General features: G+C 48.9%; 1 protein-coding gene across 8 annotated transcripts in view; it reads right to left on the bottom strand.

Moving 5' to 3' along the window:
• Positions 1–22637, bottom strand: part of tiam2a (TIAM Rac1 associated GEF 2a) — an 81257-nt gene that overhangs the window by 26504 nt on the left and 32116 nt on the right. For 5 of the 8 annotated variants that reach the window (XM_076027501.1, XM_076027499.1, XM_076027500.1 and 2 more), the window contains 10 exons: positions 19248–19707; positions 18002–18174; positions 16692–16916; positions 13034–13219; positions 12596–12739; positions 7605–7670; positions 2655–2846; positions 1734–1838; positions 982–1060; positions 552–881 (listed from right to left, as the gene is read on the bottom strand). In XM_076027501.1, the coding sequence (XP_075883616.1) occupies positions 552–881; positions 982–1060; positions 1734–1838; positions 2655–2846; positions 7605–7670; positions 12596–12739; positions 13034–13219; positions 16692–16916; positions 18002–18174; positions 19248–19707 (1960 nt within the window). The remainder of the gene's footprint in view (positions 1–551; positions 882–981; positions 1061–1733; positions 1839–2654; positions 2847–7604; positions 7671–12595; positions 12740–13033; positions 13220–16691; positions 16917–18001; positions 18175–19247; positions 19708–22637) is intronic. The other 3 variants (XM_076027506.1, XM_076027505.1, XM_076027504.1) reach the window with 3 other exon arrangements.

Raw genomic sequence — 22637 nt, forward strand, 5'->3', positions numbered from 1 at the left:
ACTTGTTACTCTTTACTGTTTAAGAGTGGCTCAAACATCCATATTCTGTTAAAAGTTAACGCACAACTTGAATTGGAGCTATTTGAATGTGTATAAAATATGAAACTGGATCATAATTAAGAGGGAGATTGTTTGAAGCACAGAATGTGAATACTTTTGCCACCTCTGATTCGCGCGGGTGTGCCATGTGACCGCAAAAATCAAATAATCTTTGATCCATAAAACCCTCTTGCAGCAGAAGGAAGTCACACAGAAAAAGGGCAGAAAACAAAACAGAGAATATTAAGAGGCAGATATCTGAGGGCGGCGTCAATTTGGGCCTCTGGCAGTTTCCGGGCTGTCAGGGTGAGCTGACAGAGGAAGTGGCGCCGCCACGCACATCAGAAGAAGTGCTACTTTAATTGGCACGCCGAGCCCTTCACAGCGACTAAAAGGTCTCCGCCTCTGAGTCGCTGTCTCGCCATCTGTCACGCACAACCGCTGCGAAGCAAACTGAAATCTTTTTTTTTTTTTTTTTGTTCTTAAACAAAACGGCTATTTAAAAAAAGCACCTGAAGACGACTTGGCACGGTGGTGCTTGCTGCGAACTTCCTGCTGGAGGTTGAGAGGCGGCGGCGGCGGCGGCGGCGCCAGGTAGGCGGCGGGGGCGGCGGCCGGCGGGGGCGGCGCTCCGTCCCGCCGGAGGCTGAGGTGCAGGGTCTGCTCGGCAAACAGCGTCTGGGTCAGCGTCAGGTTGAGGTGCGACACGCAGCGGCCGTTCAGCACCAGGATCTCGTCGCCGGGACGCAGGCCTTCGGCGAACGCCAGCCCGTCGGGGAGAACTTCGCTGACGAAGATGCGGCTGTTCTTCTGGCCGTCGATGTGCCCCGTGACGGCAAACCCTGGTGGGAGGGGCGGAGATGGAGAATGATGAGGGGTGAGGTCGTCCGGAGGAGCCAAACCTCCCGACTCGGCGCAAAAACCCACGAGCGGCCGACTCACCAAAGTCGTCGCTGCAGTTGGGCCTGCTCATGTGCAGCATGAAGACGTTGGCCGGCACCACCTCCAGCTGCTCGTCCACCTGCACGGTCGACAGAGATGGCTACAGTATTCACATTCTGATCTGATCATCACAACTACTGATTCAACTCCTTTACTCAAGTAAAACTAAGATAGTACAAGTTCTGAATGTACTCAAGTAAAAAGCAAAAACTATTTATTCAATCCCAAATAATGAAACAATACCTCCATTGATAATTTTGCAAGAAAGAACATTGGACTGAACTGACCAGAGGATCTTGATGAGCATCTGGATATTTCTTTAACAGCTATGGTACTCTCAATGCTACAGTTTTGTTTTCTTTGTTTCTTTGCACAACCAAATTATAATCAGTACGAGTTTTGACCAGTGAGCCATTCTTGGATGCTTACAATTTTAATAACAACTTATGTTATTTTCTACATTTTTATTTTTCTCTGCACTGAACAGTGACCTTGAGCTCAGGAAGAAGCGGGTACTGAAAATGGATGGATGGATGAAAACACACTGAACACTGACCCCAAAGTCAATGTTCTCTAAAATAATCTCCCTCTGAAATATCATCCATTAAAATTGAACATTTTTTTTTTTTTAAATGTAACCTTTATTTTACCAGCAAAGTCCCATTGATATTAAAAAAAGAAGTAGAAAGTACAGATATTCGTGTACAGAAGTAGGCAGAGTAGAAGCCACAAGCCCGGCCGGGCCTCCTCACCAGGTCGCCGACGAGCTCTCCGGGAGCCACGAAGCGCACGTCCACGTCCTGCGCCGCCGCTCTGTGCAGTCGGAGGCGGTGCTGGCCCGGCTCCAGCGTCTTCACCTGTTTGCCGGATACCGCGTCAGTACTCAGTCGTCCGTGTGCACAAAAATCATCAGCCGCATTTCACGCGCCGCCGCCGCCCCGGGTCCGGCAGCTGGCGCCAGGCCGAGGTGTGAATTATTCACCGACTTTACACTTAAGAGAGATGGGAGCTTCGTGGTAAACAAACAAATGGGGGAAGAAAAAAAAGGGTTTGCCCATGGGGCAACGGTGTGTGTGTGTGTGTGTGTGTGTGTGTGTGTGTGTGCGTGCGTGTGTGTGAGAGAGGGATATCAGACACTACATTATGTTATTTTAAGGCCCTGGGAGCAAAATAGAGGGAGATCTGCTGAGACAGAAAACATAATAACTAAACTTTGCTGACTTCTAGAATGTGATGAAACCTCACAACTCATTCGTGAGAGCAACATAGGTTATCGACATCACACCTGTAGATAACCAACATGGCTTTTGAGCTACTTGAAAATGGATGGATGGACATATTAATATATGCATGTATTTAATCTCTATGATCTATTGCCGACTGGCCTGGACTTTGTTCTTAGTGGGAGCAAGACACTCAAAGACGAAATATAATGTCACACTAACCCTCATCCTAGGACAGTAGGAACAAGCTGATGTGGCTTTATTATTAATATTAACATCGGTGAAGATTTGCCGTCCTCGTAGGAATGGTGACAGGCCTACTATCACCCTGAAAATATTCAATCAATACCAAAAACTACAGTACATTTTTGAAAAATTAAAGTCAGCCGTGTAGTAACTTCAGGTATCTGCTTATTGCCTCCCCGATGTGAGCCGTGATGAAAGCGCTACCTTGCAGGCTGCGGCGAGGAGCTCGGCCGCCGTCTGCTCCCCTCCGACTGGAACTTGGATCACCAGGCCGTCCGGCATGCGGACACACATCGGCGCGTCCGGGGCGAGGCCGACGCCGCCCAGGCCGCTCTCCCACGCACCGCCATCGGGGGGCGACACGGAGTAGATGCTGGCCAGCACGTCCAGCCTCTGCTGGGAGAGGGCAGAGAGAGGGGGAGAGGGGTAAGAGGAAGAAACAGCCGAGGGAGGGCAGACAGGCAGGCGGGCAGGCGGTCGGCTTGGGAGCAGCGATGCGCAAATCAATACGCTTCCATTTATTTTAAACGGCCCGGCAGCAGCGGCAGATCAGGGACGCGGCACAATGAGCCTCTCAGAAACTCATTTGACAACACAAGGCGACTGTTGCGCCACATAACAAACCGACGTAGCGGCCTCTACCCGGTAACACCCCACTGCCGATCAGAAGTCGTGATGGGGAATCTGGCTCTTCTCAGAGAACCGGTTCTTTTGGCTCGGCTCACTAAAAAGACTCGGCTCTGTTGGCTCCCAAGTGGCTCCTTAAATTTTTTTGGTTGCTTAGATTATTTCATTACCAGATGATGTGTTAAAATTAATGACTACTGTTCATGATGTCAAAAACTTTACAGCAAGATAAAAGGAAAAACTTGCAAAACACACAAAAAGCGTGTGTTTGTGTGCGTGGTACATTCAGGTATTTATCATTCAGTTTATTTTTTTTTTTTTTACATTTCTCTATCGCACAAAATCTCAGCTAAAACACGCTCTAAATCACCGTCAACTCCATGACTGGATGCCAATAGACCCGTTTTCTGGTTCTGGCTTCTGAAAAAAAAATAAAATAAAAACTGCTCCCAATCAGGAGCCAGCTCTCTTGGTTCACTTCAAAGAGCCGACCCGGTTCGTTCGCGAACGACGTGTCACCCTCTGAAGCTGTGGAGCGAGTCAGAACTTTCAGCTCAGCCGCTCCGAGGTCGCAATTTATCAGGCGGCATTAACAGCGAGGTTGCAGCGGTGGGCTCAGCCCACAGCTCGGCCCCCACAAGCTGCCATTTAGAGGTTTCTGGTTGCGACTCCGTGTCTCTGGAAGCGGAGGGGAAAAAGGGCACGAGCGACGCGGATGGCAGACGAGGGGCGCTCGACTGCGAGCAGATGTTTCCGGGACTCACGTGCTGAGCGAGCCGCTGACTCAGCACTTCTGACCCAAGACGATGATACGGCTTCTGGGCCGGCTTCTGGGCCGGCGTCTGGACGAGGTGGGGGTGGGTTGTAAACAACAGCGAGAGCGACTTAGCTGGGAGAACATGGCAACGTTTTAGGCGGCTTTTTCAGATAAGGGAAGTGGGATAACGGCGTGCGGATCTGTGTGTCGTCTGCATCGTCGCTAAAAAAAAAAAAAAGACCTTTCTCCTTCACTTTTACTCAGAGAAAAGCCTTCATTTCACACTTCATTTCATACTTGAAACTTTATACTACACAGGTCCATCTGTTCAGTGTTCCAGTCCTCACTGCTGTCCTCTCACAGGGCGACTGGCCGCAATAACCACAAACACTGGTGTCTGATCCATGAATAGACCACTAAATGTTGTGATTCAATGACAATTCCTACTTCAACTTCAACTTTTTACCAGATGCCTGACAAAGAGGTGACATGACCAGTTGCTGTGTTTTACCCACTACTGCACATAGCTTTTTTGTTTGCGCTAAAGAGTCAGACCTGAAGAAATGATGATGATGATGCTTCTCCTGAAATGTTTTCTGTAGCGTGAATTTCCATTTTCACCCCAAAGCAAAATATCTCCACCCTTTTTGGGATAAACACACACACACACACACACACACACACACACACACACACACACACACACACACACACACACACACACACACACACACACACACACACACACAGGCGAGAATTCTCTGCCTCATAGTCGCCCAGACAGGAAAACTGCGAGAGTAAACATCTCTCCGCTGCTCTTGGCAAAGGCGTTTTTCCGAGACTCACAGGATGGAAGAACGCAAGGTGCCACTTCGACACCCACCCAGCCCCTCTGTCCATTCACAGATGTGAGGTCATGCAAACGCAAACACACAGAAAGACGTCGTGGCGACCGCTTGCATAACCGCGCCGCTGTGCTCCGGACGACGTGGCGCGACTGGAAAAAAAAACGGAAGATTTGCTTGCCCACTTTGGGCGGCTGACTCAAACCGTGCGCTCATTCGCGGTGCGACGGGACCTCCGACGGTGTGACCGTTGCCCGGTCGATGCTCCGACAAAGCGCCGCCGCGAGTCTGCTGCCGGCACGTGCTGGATGACAGCTGTGCGCGGTGAGAGACTGGCGCTATATTTGGATGAGGCCGGAACAAAAAAAAAAAAAAAAAATGTTTAAACCAATCATTTGAGTGTGGAAACAGCCCCTGAGGAGTTCATCCTCCACCCTGGAGCTTCTAAAGACGGAGTGAGGAGGTGGAGGGGGGGGGGGGGAGGAGCGACGGGGCAGTTTTGCGGCTGATGCAGGAAAGAAATAAAATAACATACAACCTCTCTGTTCCACTTAGCAACCGGGCGAGGCAAATATTACAACCCCTCTTGAAATACACGAGCCGACCACGAAGAGCAGACAGGGGAAAATGTGTTCAGACGACTTCAGTCGGCTTCCTCATCGCGCAGCTGTGACACACTGCTTCCGAGACGCCCGCACGGCCAGATGTGACAATGACAGGGTGGCCATGACGGCGCGGTAATTTGACAGGAGGCCTCACACTTCCACACCACAGCAGCTCAAGTCATGTTTTTATTGATGGATGTGCAGTATCTTTGTTTAAACGTGTAATTCTGACTTGATCTTTGGCCTGGATGGTGGCAGGCCGACTGTTACAAGATCACAAAGAAAACACTTTAAGGTTCAGTGTGTAAAATTTAGCTTGATTGTACAATCACTGGCAAGCTCGGGAGAGGGAGGGTACGGAGTCGCTAAGGGGGACCTAAGTGAAAGGACGCTGCAATCTAAAACGTAACCACTTGATGTCACTGTTTCTTCTTAAAAATCTCCAAATATTGCACACTTAACCTTTAATAAACACAAACAACCACAGTAAAAATGAGAATAATAAAAAGAGCCATGGAGTCATTTCAGGCACCTACTCACTGCCACCCCGGTGTGAGTCACGATCTCACCCTGTTGGAGACCTCAGGGATAAATCTATGGCCGTGCCACTGCCTGGACCAGCAGCGGTGCCCATTTCCCCGGGAGCGACTTCAAAGGCGAGGCAAGAGAGACGTCTCCGTGGGTTAGCCGAGCGCGGGCGAAACGGGACGGACGAGGGATCGATGCTTCACGGAAAAGGGCAAGGCGGAAAAACCGAGAGAGGGCAGAACACTTCTCACAGGAGGCCGCAGAGAGGGAACATGAAAGAGGAAGGAGCTGGACCTTAAGGTCGAAACAAATTTCCATAGTTCCGCTCTGCAAGGCATTCAAAAGAGGAAGACAATTTTTTTTGTGTGTGTGTGTGTGTATTTAAAAAAAAAGCTGAATAATTCAATATGTGAACACGGTGACTGTGCGGCGTTCCATCGGGAAAGAACATCGTTCTTGCAGCTGAGGCGTTGAATTTAACCGGTTGGTGCCGGCGCAGGGAGCTCGTGAGAACGGCCGCTCGACCGAAGTCGTCAAACTGCGAGAGAGGTAGCGCAGTCAAGTGTCTTGCAGCAGCCGGGAAGCTCGACGAGGCAAGGCTCCGCTGTTTGCCCGACCCCGTCTCACAGGACCGTCGGGAGATTAGCGCTTAATGTATGGATTCCAGAGATTTGCCGAGGGAAAGAGAGACAACGGGGCCCGGAGTCTTCAAGGACTGTACCGCGCTGACGGAAATCGATAAAAGCCGCGGCCTCGATCGTCCGCTTCCCGCCCTGAAGAGTCCTAATCCCCACTAAATCAAACCAATCGGGGCGACAAGCTGTTGCTCACGTCCGACATTCCAGCAAAGATCGAAACCAACTGACAGCGTTTTTCTGACGCGCTGCTCTGACGCCACCATAAGGCCGGTATTGTTGTTACCCATGGACCTTTTCTAGATCTAGACCATAATGCCATGGCGGGGGCGGCTCATGACACGAATTGCTGCATCCTGCGGAAGAGCAGCGTTCCCACGCTCCACGCCATCCATCATGCTCCATATGACAGTGAAAGTGTTCATTGTCCCCCCTGCCGCCACTGCGGTCCGATGAGAACTGAAGTTTATCACGCATTTCTTTTGGGGGGGTGGGGGGGCATCCACATCTGCGTTCGTTTTCTTGCTCATGGCAGATTTAATTTGGATGCGGGTAAAACAAGACATCTGCTGCTGCTCCTCAGAGGTCATTAAGAGCTAAATTGTGTCTTTCACTCGCTTATGCAACAAGACAGAGCAGACCGAGGGGCGATGGGTGGGCTGCATGGATGTATTAGAAGTACACACGCGTGCTGTGTGAGCGACTTCACTGAAATGAACGTGAAGCGCAGAAGAGGTGGTGCTTGTGTGGGAACCACTTGGGTGATCTTGCAGGACTCGGCGTATCGCTGCTTGAAATCGCCACGAAAGGCATCTTGGCTTTTTATCTTGGGGCGAGCAAGGCCGACGCAAACACGCCCATCCCGGAACACACACACACACACACACACACACACACACACACACACACACACACACACAGAAACGTCTACGCCCTCCGACCCCAACCGGTCCGAATATCAAAGTGCTGGACGACAGCTGAGGTCACAGTAACCGCGGGTCGGGGCCCCCGTTTCTGCCACGGCAACTTCACGCTGACGCCGATAATTCGGCCCATAAAGTTCAGCTACCGCTGGATGGATGTGACAGATGGCAGTGGAATTCTTTTTTTGTTTTTTCACAGAGATATCAAAGATCCACAGGGCCGTGACCGCTCACTCGATGACTCACCTCGGAGCTCCTGGGCGGCGGCGGTGCTTGACCTTCAGCGTCGCTCTCGAAGATCTGAAATGGGGGAAGACGGGGAGAGAGAGAGAGCGTTAGGGAAGTGCAGCCGGGAAGCCACGCCCACTGACTCACCGTCGGCCACTTGGGGCGACGTGTTCCTTGGAAGTGCAACATTTCTTTGCAGCTCATTAAAAACTACGCGGAGCGAGCGCTCGCTCCTTTGAATTCGGGTTCCGGCCGAGTTCTGGGCAGACGGACGCGGCGCTTTCTCCGAGTGGCGGCGAGATGAAAGAGACGCAAGCGGAACAGATGACTCCAACTCTTCTCACCCAGCCCCGGTCGTAGACATCCCGCTGTTCCTGAACCAATCAGCTGCTTCCCTCCCTCCACGTTCTCCCCTTTCTCTCCCTGCCGTCTGACTGCGCATTGCTGCTGCTGCTGCTGCCTCTCGGGGCCTTTTGCAGCTTTATAATAAAACAGCGACACAGAGGCATCTGTTACGAGAGGGGGCGTCAACGTCCACTCTTGGCCCAAATGGGTTCCACTTATCGGGTTTAGCCGAGATGCTCTGTCACCCGGCGGGGGAGGGACGAGGCCGGCGGGCAGAACCACTGACAGAAATGGGCCATTTCAGTCCTTCACAGAGAGGTTGGAGGAGGTTCACAGCTCTTCCTTTTCCTCAGGTACAGAGAGGGTGGACGCCAGACACTTGCCCACCAGAACAAGTACTTGCATTTCAGTACTCACTGATATTTCTATAAATGTTCCACAGGACATTTCTCTGTCACAAATTTGGCCTCAGTTCAAACAGAATTGTCATATACATGCATATACAACTGGAATTGGTGTTGTGGTATCGGCACATATTTTATGTGATGAACACTCAACCTTGGTATCGGTACCGATAACTGATACTGGTGTCGCAAATGGTGCATCCCTACGTTTTATTAGATTAGCTCTGAGTTGGATTCAGATTCAGTGGGTGAAAGTGTGGAGTGGAGGTGAAGGAGGGGTTTTGAGTTTTGGAGATCACACACAGTTCCTGGAAACTTATTTTTGGTGGGTGGTTTGTGTTGCTCGTATACGCACTCGGTGGCCACGGTAATGGCTAAAATCGTTAGTTGGTTCAATTGCTGGTGGAGACAAACAGCTAATCGGCCAATCATGTGGACTCTGGACGACTCCATGCATTGAGACGTGCGGAGGTTTCAAAGCCAGCGTCAGAATGGGAAATAAAGGAGACTTTGAACATTGTCGCTAGTGCCAGACTGGCTGGCTGGCCGAGTGTTTTTCGCAACATCACAACCATCTCCTGTTTCCAGAGAACGGTCCAAAAAGGAGAAAATACCCAGTGAGTGGCAGTAATGTGGAGAAAAATGCCTTGTTGTTGTCAGGGGTCAGAGGTCAGACTGGTTGGCGACCACAGAAAGGCAACAGTAACTCAATAAAGCACTGGTTACAAGCCAGTCCTTCGGACTGCACAACAACTCCAAACTGCGGCGTGCCCGATGCAAAGCAAACGCCTTCCATTGACAACGTGGACGAAACAACACACGGGTAACTATGGCAAACGGGCTGGGACAAGAGAGAGAATCGCGATGGCTCGGTTGCTACACTCCCCGACTCACATTCAGACGCAAATATGCAGACCAGGCTGCGCTCTATAACCAGCGGATCTGGATTTCCAATTGGAAGAAAATCCAAATAAGATGCCCCTCTGCGTCTAGCCACTCTGGGGCTCCGGCGCACTCGGCTGACCCCAGAGCAGCAGAGCGGGAGGAACCCTCGCCGACATGACTACGTTTATAAAGTGGCTGTAAACAGTGCTGCCTCGCCGTAAAACGGGCTAATTTTAGAGAGCTTTGCCGACTCTCCCACAAAATCCTCAGACCTCCCTGGCCTACTTCCCACAGCCGACTGGCAGCCAGCGCCACTCTACTGTATACACGGCTCCCCTAAGACGGATGAGAGATGAGAAAATAGAGGGAGGAAGATCGGGAGGAGGAGGAGGAGGAGGGGGGTGGGAGGAGGCGAGTGACGTGACTTTGGGGCAAGGTTGTCAAGCGCAGGCTGGCGGTGGTAAATGAGATTTAGGCTTAGTCAACACATAGCCTCTGTGAGTCAATGTGCAGAAGTGTGGAAGACGAGGGTGGGAGGAGGAGGGGAAGGGGGGGGGGGGGGGGGAGGAGAAGGAGGCACCCGCCGGCGAGTGTTTTGATCTTCGCGCTTTGGAAAACACGGCGATGGGGGGAGAGCACGAGGCCGGTGGGGGGGGGGGGGGAGCAGGGAAGACAAACGGTGAGAGAAATCAGGAGGTTTGGGTGGGTGGGGGGGGGGGGGAAGCGAGATAAAACTCGGGGGTTTTAAGAGATTAAGCCGGATAAAAGGAGGGGGCAATAAAAAGTCTGGCCGGCGAGGACGGGCAGGGATGAGCGGGGAGCAGAAAGTGAAGAGGAGGAGGAAAGGAAAGAAAGGAAGAGACGTGCAAAGGAAGAAGTGCTGAAGGACAGACGGAGGAGCTGAGAGGGGAACAACGGATGAAGCGCGCAGCTTTCGGCTGGCCAAGAACCGCTCGGCGTGACCAAGTGCTTCTCCGGCCAGACAGAGCATCACAGAGCAGCCGAGGAGCTTCTGTTGTCACTTGAAGCGGCTGCGAGTCCATCGACCGACTGGGATTTATTGCGCTCGCCCAGGTTAGGTTCAAACGGCCCGCGGGGTTTGCCGTCGCTGTGCCCGGGTTGCCAGCATCGCCAGCGCACCTGACGCTGCACCGCCGCGTTTAGCGGCGACAGACGCGTCGCCTTCCAAGCGAAGCCCGCCGCGTTATTTTTTTCTGCTCCCTTTCATCAAAGAAAACGCCAACCGGTTCTCATCTGCTGAACTCCACGGAAACAATTTCCCGTTTTTCTCCCCCCTCCCCCTCCCGTCCGTCTTCCTCCAGGGGGAAGCTTTTAAAATGCATCGAGCATGAGGTCGTGCTGCTTTCATCGCGACTAAAAGGGACTAAAAAGGACTAAAAAGGAAGTTGATTAAGGTCGTAAAATCTGATACGGTTCTAATAAACACCAGAACTCTTCTCTGTTTGAGGTCGGCAGAGTAGATGCGCACGATTCCCGAGTTGAAACAAGAGCGATTAAGATGCCATGTAGGGTAAATTTTCAAATGAGACGGACCACGTTCCCGCTCTCAGGAACCTAGAAAACGAAAGTATTAAAACGAGCTTGTAAGATCACGGCGGCCTGGGAGCGAGAATAAAGGGCAGCTGTTTAACATTTCGCAGTCTTTCCCAGCGACCATCTGCTGCCGTCCGCCGGGCCGAGCAACGAGTGGCGAGGACGCCGTCGACCACATGTGGCTTTCAATAATTCATACGCCGGCCGCGGCGCCACCTCGACCCCCTGCACTTGCCAAAACATAGCTGGAGCCTCATTAGGCCGCCGGCTTCCGAGGTCCCGGGTAACTCCTGGTCACTGTCAGAACGTGCAAAAATGCACGAGCAGTCAAAAGACACCTTCTCATGCTATTATTTTTCTACACTGCGGATAGACACTGAAGACATCAAATATACGAGCAAGATATATGGAATAATTGCAGCAAAGAAAAACACTTTCATTAACTCCAAGTATGCTTTTTATGAGCGGTGGCCATTTTGAAGAATTTCAATATAAAACGTGTTATAGTTATTTTACACTTTTATTGTTTCCTACATAATTCCATGTGTGTTCATACGTAGTTTTGATGCCTTCAGTGAGAAACTGCAATGTCAATAGTCATGAGAATGAAAGAAAAGACATTCAATTCATAGGGTGCGTCCAAAACTTTTGTCTGCTAGTGTACGTGAGCGATCATATTGCACGGAGGTGACGGAGTGCATCAGCAATGTGAAAAAAATAAATTAATAATAACCCCAGGCCAGGCTGCCAACAGGATGGGCTCCGATAGCGAGACTCCATATTGACTCCCCGGCAGGTCATTAAAACCACGCTGCCCTTGCTTAATATTCTCTGGGCTAATGGACGGGGCTCCATAAAAGCAGTACAGTAAAGGCTCCCTGTGGCGAGTCTGGGAATAGACCACCGAGACAGGAGGATCCTCAGGGGGCCGCGGGGGCCTTCAGGGTCCTGCGCGCTGGGGTGCATCCGTCAATAAATAAACAGCTTGTGCGACTCTTAATTAAGTCGGCACCTGGGCGAGGAATGCTCCCACCCGGTTTACGTTGCCGGCATGTGTGCACTTCAATGTGGCTGGGAATCTTTTCTCATTTTTCTTGACACGGGGGAAGCCGACATGCTTGTTGTCATCGCTGGAGCGTCCGTGACGCCACAGACTTTCTCGCGCTGGTGTCATTATTTCATTTTGCGAAAGACCAATGGAAAGGAAATGCAGCTACTGACTCATTTCTGCATTCAACTCCATTGTAACCAGCTTCACAATATAATCTACTGGAATGGACATTGCTAGTGCACAAAAACCAGTAAGGATGTGCTCAACACGTGGGGTGGCTTTGAGTGTAGTTGCCTTGAATGTCTAATTGAATGTGATTTTAGAGAATGAAAATTGTAAAAGAAATTCTAAAACAAAGCTTTGTGTTAGAATCACACTGAGTTGTGTTGTGCTAAGCCATAAACGAGTGAACAAAGCATCATGGTTTCTATTTTAGCCTCTTTAAAACATCCTGCTTTTAGTGTGTTTTACACGGAATTTTGCAACCTCAATCACTTTTAATTAGACATGGAAATGGTTTTCATGAAACACTGAACTGTTCCCTTACTTCTGAAGCACATTTTGACCGATTGCGTTTCTGTAAAGCAGAAGATCAACCACTTTGTGCACTAACTGGAACATAAATTCTTCACATAGGGATTTTGGATTAAGAACTCTTCAACTTTGATCTGTGAGTGTGTGTGTGTGTGTGTGTGTGTGTGTGTGTGTGTGTGCGTGCGTGCGTGCGTGCGTGCGTGCGTGCGTGCGTGCGTGCGTACCTGTGACACCGAGGGCCTCTTCTCTCGGCCCCTCTTGTTGAGGTTGTCGAGGCCCTTCAGCGAGGAGAACAGGCCCTTCTTCCGCTGCCTGCAGGTCATGGACAGCGAGCGCCTCCTGAGCGTGGCCTCGTCTCTGGAACAGATCTGGAGCAGAAGCGCGTGCGCTCTCAGGACGGCAGTGGAAACACATAATCTCCCCCCAAAAAAAAAATCTAATCGGAGCATCTTAATGAGGTTTCATTTTCCTCGAGGAGAGCATTAGACTGCGTGTGGGATTCTTCTTCTTAGCGAACAGAAGATTAAAAGATTTTCAAGGTTATTGAGGCAATGCATTTAAAAAAATAATAATAAAAAAAAGAAAAGTTATAAAAGAACTCAACGGGACAAAAGGCTCGCTGTTTGATTCGTCGCCCTGGCTGTTTTTTCTTTTTTTCCTACCAGTGCGTGAAAAGAGGAGACGGAGAACATCCCCAGGCGCCCCAGGGTGGCTTTGGTGGGGCGGCTGGCGATGGCCAGCAGGCCCTTCGGGTTGGGCAGCTCGCCGCCCTGCAGGCTGGCCAGGTAGCAGCGCATCCTGAACAGGTCCATGTTGAACCTCTCCAGGTTCTGCTCCCACTGCTGGATCTGGAAAAAAAAAAAAAAAAAACACAAAAAACACAACATCATTTGCAGGTTCAGGGTTGTGATTTTTACATTTCAGAGCAGTGGGTTCCTGGGTGAGTGCAAGTCTCACTGCAATTGCTCGCAGATGTTGTTGGGGGGATGGATGGGGGAGGTTGGAGGGGGGCACAGAGTGGTTGGGGGTTTGATACGGAGGAGGGGGCCCGCGTGCCTTTTTTTCCGCGGGTTCGACAACCAGAGCGGTAAATGTCAGCGCCGTCTTTATATGCACGACTGGGGTGAGCGGTGATGGCGAGCAGGCCGCCCGTTAAAACCCTGCACATGGCAGTTTACAGCCTGGCTCCCTCTTAGCCAGTTTGCACTGTGTAAACTATGAGAAAGTGCTCGTTTTGTTGGCTGGAGACGCTTTACGTTTTTTTTTTTTTGTGTGTGTGGGTTTTTGTTTTGTTTTTTTACACGGGGTGGCTCTGCAACAACTACATTTAATGGCTCCTGTCTCTACCATCACACCCCCCCTCCTGACCCCTCTCAGCCTCTAAGATTGTGGACAGACAAAAAACAACAATGAAAAAAATGCTAATCTGCCATCCGAAACGCCTTCAACAGGGCGAAAATGAAAAGCGTTTAAACCCCTAAAGTGTTCGGAGTCCTGTCTTGTTAAACCCAGTTTTAAATGCCAATGTGCAGGTGGCCTTGGTTTACAGGCCTTGGAGTCGGTGACACGCTGCCATTATTCCCATTCCTGACCTGGAACCATGAGGACAGCTGCAAAGAATCCACATCACTGCTCTGGGATGGAGTGAGTTGGGGGTTGTCGGTGTTTCGAACTCGGATTTGGAATGCCGCAAGATACTTTTCTCTGTTAGGTGCCAGTTTGTTTGCATTTTTTTTTTTAAAAACACAGTACACTCGCACAATTGTCCTAATCCTGAGAGAGCGAGAGCAAATTCACGCGTTATGGCAAAATCAGGCCAAATGTGTCGCAATCGGCTGTTGCTCAGCAGCGTTTGGGGTTTAGCGAATGATTCCCAGCACGCAAAAAAAAAAAAGTTTTTGTGTCGCAACGAAAACAATTTAGAAAGCGTCCTTTTGTCATCAGCCGCGGTCGTGTGTGAAGTGGTCGGCACGGAGCTCTCCTACCCTCTTTTTTTAAACTCCATTCAAAGAAGGAGCGTTCTCCCCGAGTTCTATTCCTGGCAGCGCTTTATGATGAAACTTGACCTCGACCAACATCAGAGTCGTGCGATGCTGAGCGAGCGCCGCACATTTATCCTGCTAATCTTCGGGTCATTATGTAGAACGCGGCGTCCTGGATGGGGACGCAAATTAATTCCGCAGAGCCGTTCGGAGCGGACTGCAAATGGGGATTCAGAGGCACCTTCCTGAAAGGCAAAGGCAATTTTTTTTTTTTAATTTTTTTTTTTCCAGCAGCGCTGCTTTGAGTGGGAACTCGTCACAACCGGATCCTCACAACGTTTGTCAGCAGTCAAAATGTCCCTGCCTGGCCATTCAGGGCTGTTTTAAAATAGTCCTGCGCATAAAATTCGATTTGATGATTCAACGCCGACGCGCCGACGCGCATCGACGGAGAGAATTATTCATGCCGGCCGCAGTCTGCCTGGATCGCCTCTCTGCGATAATCAACCCGCTAGGAGAGAGAAAAAGAAAGGCCAAGTAGTGCCGGGGTTGAGGTCCCATCTGGCCCCTGTGTGCTCAACTTATTTACATCCCATTTCAGAGCCATCAGGCCTTTCTTTTTTTTTTTTGCGTGTGCCCCTGGTGATCTTTGAGGAAATTCCCCGGGGGAATAATGACTCTTTCAATGCAATTTTTGCATGAGCGGATGTGTGCAAAAGGTTACGAAAAAAGAAAAGATAAAGAAAAAAGGTCTCCTGGTAGTGATTTTAGAAGAACAGGGTGGGGAGGGAGGCTACATCAAAGAAGTGGTGCCCTGTTTGGTCTGAGCCAACCCTTAAATCTATCACCAGCCTGGGGGAGCCTGTGCCAGGATCCAGTGCCGTACCCCTCTGACCCCATCACCGACTCCAACCGTCATCTGTCTCCCAGCATGTGCAGCAGCAGCAGCAGCGGCGGCGGTGGAGTTCTGGCTAATTGGAAGCAGATTTCAGCGTACAAGCGAGCCGGCATCTTGCTCGGATTCCATCCGATGACGTAGTCGCGCTTTCTATTCCGGGCACAATAATGCTCCCTTTGAAAGCAGCGAGCTTTGCAACACGTTATGGCGCGTGGACGTGAACAGCTGACGGCACACCGACGCTCACGGCGGCCAGATGTAACAATTATTATATAAAAAAAAAAGCGGGATTTTCCCCAAAAATTCCACAACAATCTCTGGTTTCCTGCCCCAAGGCTTGTTATGCCCATCAGTGTTGTGCTGTGCATGGGCGAGAGCAGAGCGCTGCGTGCTTTGGAATTCCCTCCTCCAGGCTGTGAGGAGGAGGAAGAGGAGGAGGAGGAGGATAATGCATGTTGAGAGCCCATTACCAGAAAACATCTGGAATCCCAATCTGATGCTCGGGGAGCCAACGCATCCCCTGGGCCCCTCCGCGATGCGTTTTGGGAACGATGCATTTAGGACACCGTGCCCCCCCCCCCCGAGCCCGCTCCCCACCACACAACCAACCCACAGACAAAAATAAAGTGTAAGCTTGTCGCCGCAGTGACAAAGACAGGAACATTAAGTAGGGCACGTCATGTGGCTCTTTGCACGTATCGTGCGGGTAAAAAACGCCAGCGGAGGCCTGAAAAGACCTTTTAACGAGGGACCGGAAAAGTCGCAACTTTAACAACAACAATTCCAAAGTTTGTAATAACAATAGTAATAATAATAAACTTATATAGCACTTTTTTTGACACTCTTAGACGCCTTACATAGAACACAAAATAAGAACAAAAAAGGATTAGGCATAGGCCAGTTTGAACAGGTGGGTTTTGAGGAGCGATTTAAAGTAATTTTTAATGTCATTTTTTCTTTTATGTACCCACGCATTTTAATTACTGATAGTCTTGTATGTACTGTTTTTATTATTTTTATCACCCTGTAGTTTTATGAAAATCATAATACAAATAAAATGTATCATTATTATTATTATTACTATTATTATTATTATTATTATCATCATCATTATTAAATGTATTATTAATGAGTCCGAGTCTGGTGCTTGGTGAGAGTGATGGGCGAGAGGAGGTTTGAGTCGGCAGAGCGGAGGTGGCAGGTGGGACGGTGCTGTTGGAGGAGGTCAGAGAGGGAAGGAGGGGCCAGGTTATAGATGGACCTGTAGCTGAGGAGGAGGAGGAGTTTGAACTGGATGCTGAACAGGGAGCCAGTGGAGCTGTTGGAGGATGAGGGTGATGTGCTCCCCGCAGTAGGTGTGAGTGAGGAGGCGGGCAGCGGAGTTCTGGATGTAAAAAAGTGCAAAAGCGGATGTGCAAGGTGGTGCAAGCCGAGGCTCACCTGGTTCTCGATGGCCTTGCGGTTCTTGGGGTTGCTGACCACCGTCAGCTGCAGCTCGGCCATCTTCTTCATCTTCCCGTCCATGTCGATCTTCTGCAGCAGGCCGCGCACCTGGCTCCGCAGCAGGCGCACCGTGTCCTCCTTGCCCTGGCGCTTGGCCAGCAGCGAGGCGCTGGCCGAATGCACGGCCGTCACCCAGTTCTCCAGGTCGGTCTGGTTGCTGGCCTGGGAGGGAGAGGAGGAGGGGAGGAGAAGATGAAAAAATGATGAGAAAAAAAAAAATTACTTCATTACGAGGCGGACCTGGGCGAGGCGTGACGGCACATAAATCTACAGGGGCGACGCTGAGTGGATGAAATCCTTGATTAACATCGCCGCTCAGGGTCGGGGAGTGTTGCTGAAGTAGCCCAGCGCGTCCTCAATTACCAGCGCAACCGCCGTCATATTACAAGATGAGGAGGAAACTAGAGTGCGAAAACCATAAAACACCTTTATGTTCCAGAGCTCATTTTCAGTCCGCTTCCCTCCGGCCGAGGGAGAACTAGTTCAGATTTTCAGATCTGCTAAATGTTCGGGGCGCATAGCGCTGTGTTGGAAGCTTGTAATCTCCAGCAAAGGAGGCCACACATGAAAGAGTTGGTGGTAGGCCTGAATTTGGGGAGGCAGAAGTGGGTCAGTGCGCGCACTGGGCAGATAGGATTTGCTCTCCGAAGCCACTCAGCGAGCGAGTTAAGGGCACTTTGCTCCCCTTTACCTGCCAAACATGGTGATTTCATACTGGAGAGACAAAGGAGAGGAAAGGAAAGGAAAGGGGGGAAAAAAAGTCGGCAGGTTGGGATTCCACTCTGGCGGTGTTCTTGAAATGGCCTCGGTGGAGGTTACAGTAGCCAGGCTATTCAAAGGCTGCATGTTATTTAAAAAATAAATAAATAAATACTCTTCACAATGTGTTCGAAGTACAAGAACAATACGTCGACTGGTGCCTGCCACTGAAGTCATAACTATTGAGAAAAATCCATCCTTTGGCATTTTTGCTTGAAAGTGCAGGGGCTAAAACCATGGATGTATAATAAGAACTGGATAGCAGACTGGCAACATGGCGGCGAGCCAATTTTTCCCAGTGGCAACTCGAGGTACTGCAGCAAAAAAAAATCCCCATGGGCCCAAAAATAATTTTTCCCATAGACCGCAATACAAAACTAAAAACAAACAAAAACGGTCCTTTCCAGGGGCGTCTAGAGTCCACGATTAGACATAATGCGAGCAAAACTGGTATATATCGAGGAACCTGTGGAAATACACCACCCTACCTGGAAGAGGTAGACGTCCCCGTACGAGTTGCTGAGGCAGAACACGTTCTCCTTCTTGGGGTGCTCGGGAACGGCCTGCACGACGCTGTCCTCGGCCAGCAGGGCGTAGCGAGGCGACAGCTCCTGCTCTGGGGAGCCTTTACCGTAGGTCTCGTAGAAGAGCAAAGTACATCCTGGGGAGAAAAACATTTGGAAACACATGAGAATGTGCCGCAGGTGTGGAACAATAAGCAGAGATTTTGCCGACTTTAATAGTTTGGTGGGGGGTTTTTTACAGCCGCAACGGAGCGTTTTAAAGAGAGAGGGGTAAAAAAAAAAAAAAAAAAATGTCCTTGTTTAAAACGTCTGAGATGCAAAGCTCAGGAGCAGCGGGAAACTAAAAAGCAGCAAAGTTTTACACACTCTCTAAAGGCTTCTTGGGAGTATTGAAAGTGAAAAGACACTCTCTGCCTGTACTTTTTTTTATATTTTATTTTTTCATTATTTCCAGCGACTTCCATTCGCTGCTCTTGAGGAAATATTTGAAAGGAACGTCAAGAAGCGGAATACAGAGGGTTGGAATCGCATCGATTTGCTCGGAAGCACAATCGCTCGGGAGCCTTTGAAAGGTGCGAAGGGGGCACAATCGAGCCGCGTCAGCGATAATACGAAGGTCAAGGAGGCGACGGCTCGGAAAAGCAGATTGACTGCGGGAATCAGCTTCACACGATCTTAAAACTCTTTCAAAAACGCATGCGGGATTCCCGCTCGTTTTCACTGACCACATTTCAAAACTTTTCCATGACCCTGCGTGAAATTTCCATGACCTTAGTGCAACCTATGACTACAGAATCTTCACACTAAAGACTTGTGAACCTTTGCCAATGACCTTGCCCAAAACTTTTTTTAAAACATTCAAAATACAAACACAGTATTTGTGTTGGTCTTCAGTTTAATAAAAAGCTCAGACTAAACTGCCCAGGCGGAGCTTGTCGGCCAGGCTTATTCTGTTCACTGTACGCATGGGCGCATACTTTAGAATATGTTAGGGTCAAACAGCAAACAAACTCAACTAGTTCTTTGGGGGCATGCTCAAAATTCAATGACTTTTTCAAAACTTTCAGTGATTTTCACAAAATTCAATGACTTGTCCAAAATTTTTAGTACTTTTTTTCAGAATCCCACAAATTTTCCAGTTTTTTTTTTTTTTCCAATCGCGGGATCACCTGCACACAATTATTCCCCCTGGTCCCAGGTTCAAGCTCACCTTTCAGGGTCACCCAGTACTGCTTCCACTTGCGGCGGGTCGAGAGCTCCAGCTTGCGGTCTTTGTGCAGCGTGATGATGGGTTTGAAGGAGAGCCAGCCGGCCCGCCTCACCACGCCCTGCTCCTTCTCGAACAGCAGGTCCAGCTCCTCCACGGAGCCCTCGGCCGACTCGCTGCTGCTGTCGCCCTCCTCGGTGCCGGTGGACGGCTCCCGCCTATCGCCGCCGCTGCCACCGCCGCCCCCCGGGCCCGTGCCGGTCTCCAGCTCCCTCATGAAGTTCTCGTAGATGTTCTGACGGACCGCGTTGCCGGTCGACTGGTGGATGGCGCCTGAAGACTGGGCCCGCGAGGCCCCCGGGAACCAGAGGAGGCTGGAGACCTGGGAGGGGGAGCTGGTGTCGGCTGTCAGGCCGTCAACGCCGCTGTCAAACGCGTCACTCTGGTCCTTGTACCGGGTTTCCTGGAGAAGGCAAAAGGGGGAGATGCAACATGAGCAGGGTCGAGCACCGATGGGAACCGGGACAAACATACCGAATCTTCCGGAATCGCTCCTAATTTTGAAGCCCCATCAGCTGACCGGAAGAAGAACGAGCCAACGGAGAAGTTCTAAATTGTGGCTTCAGTTAACCAAAATAAATCACGTAAGTGCTCTGCGCATAACATGCAAACAAAATTTATTGTTCAGGGGAGGTTGCATGACCAATATGATTAAACATCTCTGGAGTCAAAGTGTTCAGAGTTTGTCGAAATGATCAATCCAAATCGTAATCGTTCGAATTCAAATGAACCCTAAACAAGACTGGGGCTGCTCTCGCGTACGGTGAATAATTCCCCCGGGGTCTCAGCGATGATTAGCAGCCACCACAGTCGCAGCTCAGTTGAAAGACAAACACATGTTCACCCCGCAGGTGCCTCCAGAAGTTGTAACGCGCAGCTCAGGCTTCGACACTCAGACTATGCTCCTTTTAATTAGCCCGAGGCGCTGTGAAACTGGGGGAGAAACTTTTTTCTTTTTTCTTTTTTTTTTTTTTTTTAAATATCGCTCGAACCGACTTCAAAGTCTCTAAATGTTTCGATGGGCTGAGGAAAGTGGGACAAATTTCCCGCGACGGCACCTGGGAGGTTGCAGCACCGCCGGGGCTCAGACAGTTTCCACGTCATCCGAGGCGTCGCGCCGCTTCCCAGCCAGCGCCGAGCGACCGCTTGATGGGGGCGGCGCTCTTTCCGATGCCTGATGACAGCGTAGCTCACACTTGACTAGATTGCAGCATTGATTCAAGCCCTTGGCGACGCGAGTGGAGTGCTCTCCACACGAGCAGAAGCACAGAGCTCAGTTTTTTTTTTCCTTCTTTTCAGCTTCTCTTATCTAATTAACCCAGTTGCGATTGTTCACATGTAGATTTAAAGGTCCCATGTGTAATATTTGGCTTAATTTATGATTTATGAAGCTTAATATACTGCCCATAAACACACAAAAATAAGTGTGTAATCGCAATACAATATCCCCTTACAACGGTTCTGATATATATATATATATATATATACGTATATATATATATATATATACGTATATATATATATATATATATATATATATATATATATATATATATATATATATATATATATATATACATATACATATATATATATATGTATATATATATATATGTATATGTATATACATATACATATATACGTATATACATATACATATATATATATATATACATATACATATATATATATATATATATATACATATACATATACATATACATATATATATATATACATATATATATATACATATATATATATACACATATACATATATATATATACATATATATATATACACATATATATACATATATATATATATACACATATATATACATATATATATATATACACATATATATACATATATATATATATACACATATATATACATATATATATATATACACATATATATACATATATATATATACACATATATATACATATATATATATATACACATATATATACATATATATATATATACACATATATATACATATATATATATATATATATATATATATATATATATATATATATACATATATATATATATATATCTAAGAGTATACACCGAGCAAGGGTCTTGCTCCTAGTTACTGCCCATTGCATCTTGCAAAGAAACATTTCTAATGAAGCCAGTGAGGACAATCCAGCCCACCTGACAACGCATTTCGTAATTAGTGTGACTGCTCGCATCTCCAAATAAACCAACAAAGAAGTCGGTGGACGAGGTATCCAGGTTTGGCCGCCGTAGATCACAGGCAAGTTCAGGAGGGGGAGGGAGAGTGGAAAGACGCTGCAATCTAAAATGTACCCACTTGATGCTGCTGTTTCTTCTTCAAAATCTCCAACTACTACACACATAACCCTTAAAGTTGAGAACAAACTCCAAACTCCCCAAAAAATATATACCATAACCAATCTTACAAATCTATGAAACTTCATAGCATTCCCAACGCCCCTAAGACAGCCTGCACTGGGTTCACCGTAGGTCACAGCTGAAGTCTTTGAAGCACACCGTCACAGAATGCTTTCCATTAAACCCTCGCGTCCCCGCGACACCGCTGGAAAGATTTATCTCCAGGAAAACGACTCGCGATCGCTCAAAACCGGCGCTCCCCCGGAATGTGTGTCCGTCCTCCCCGAGTGGACTTCTGACCGACGACTGCTCTTTATTAACCGCAGGTTTCTTGGCCTTTGACATCGGAGGGAGGAGGGGCTGAGCCATGACCTTTGAAAATCCCACAGCAGAGCCGGGAAGTTCAGGGCGGGGAGGAAACGAGAGGTGGAGGAGCCGCTGATTTACGCTCCGATGAGGCACCGCAACGAGCCAGATGTGCGCCGCTAAACAACGTAGCCGCGGACAACAGCCGATAAAAGGGAAATTAGGTCCCGCTTAACCTCGACGTAACTTGCTGCCAGCCACAAAAGAAGTGATCAATAAGGGATCGTGCCCTCTTTGCTCCTGTCGGACCACTTCACCCTTTAATTTGAATGTTGTTTTCTTTGCTTTCTTCTGGAGAAAAACACAAGAAAGTCCTGCTCATCAAAAACTAAAAATGTACTGGTGTCTGCAATTATGTGGCATTTCAGAGAGAAGCTTGTCTCAGTTCCATAGCAGGCATGCGACGACTTCAAATGACGCCAGGCATGAGTGTGATGTACAACGAGTTGCGGATGCACCTAGTTAGCTTTTGAAGTTTTTTCATAAACCTGACCTCATTTGAACTTGAATCAGGAATGTCAGAAAGCAGCCCGTTAGCTCTCACGCTAAATGTCACCGACTGTAAATGTGAAGGTGCTAATGTGCCATCTCGC

The sequence above is a fragment of the Nelusetta ayraudi genome, unplaced genomic scaffold (assembly GCF_046127955.1).
Source record: "Nelusetta ayraudi isolate G7.1 ecotype Tasmania unplaced genomic scaffold, CSIRO-AGI_Nayr_v1 ptg000021l, whole genome shotgun sequence".
Lineage (NCBI taxonomy): Eukaryota > Metazoa > Chordata > Actinopteri > Tetraodontiformes > Monacanthidae > Nelusetta > Nelusetta ayraudi.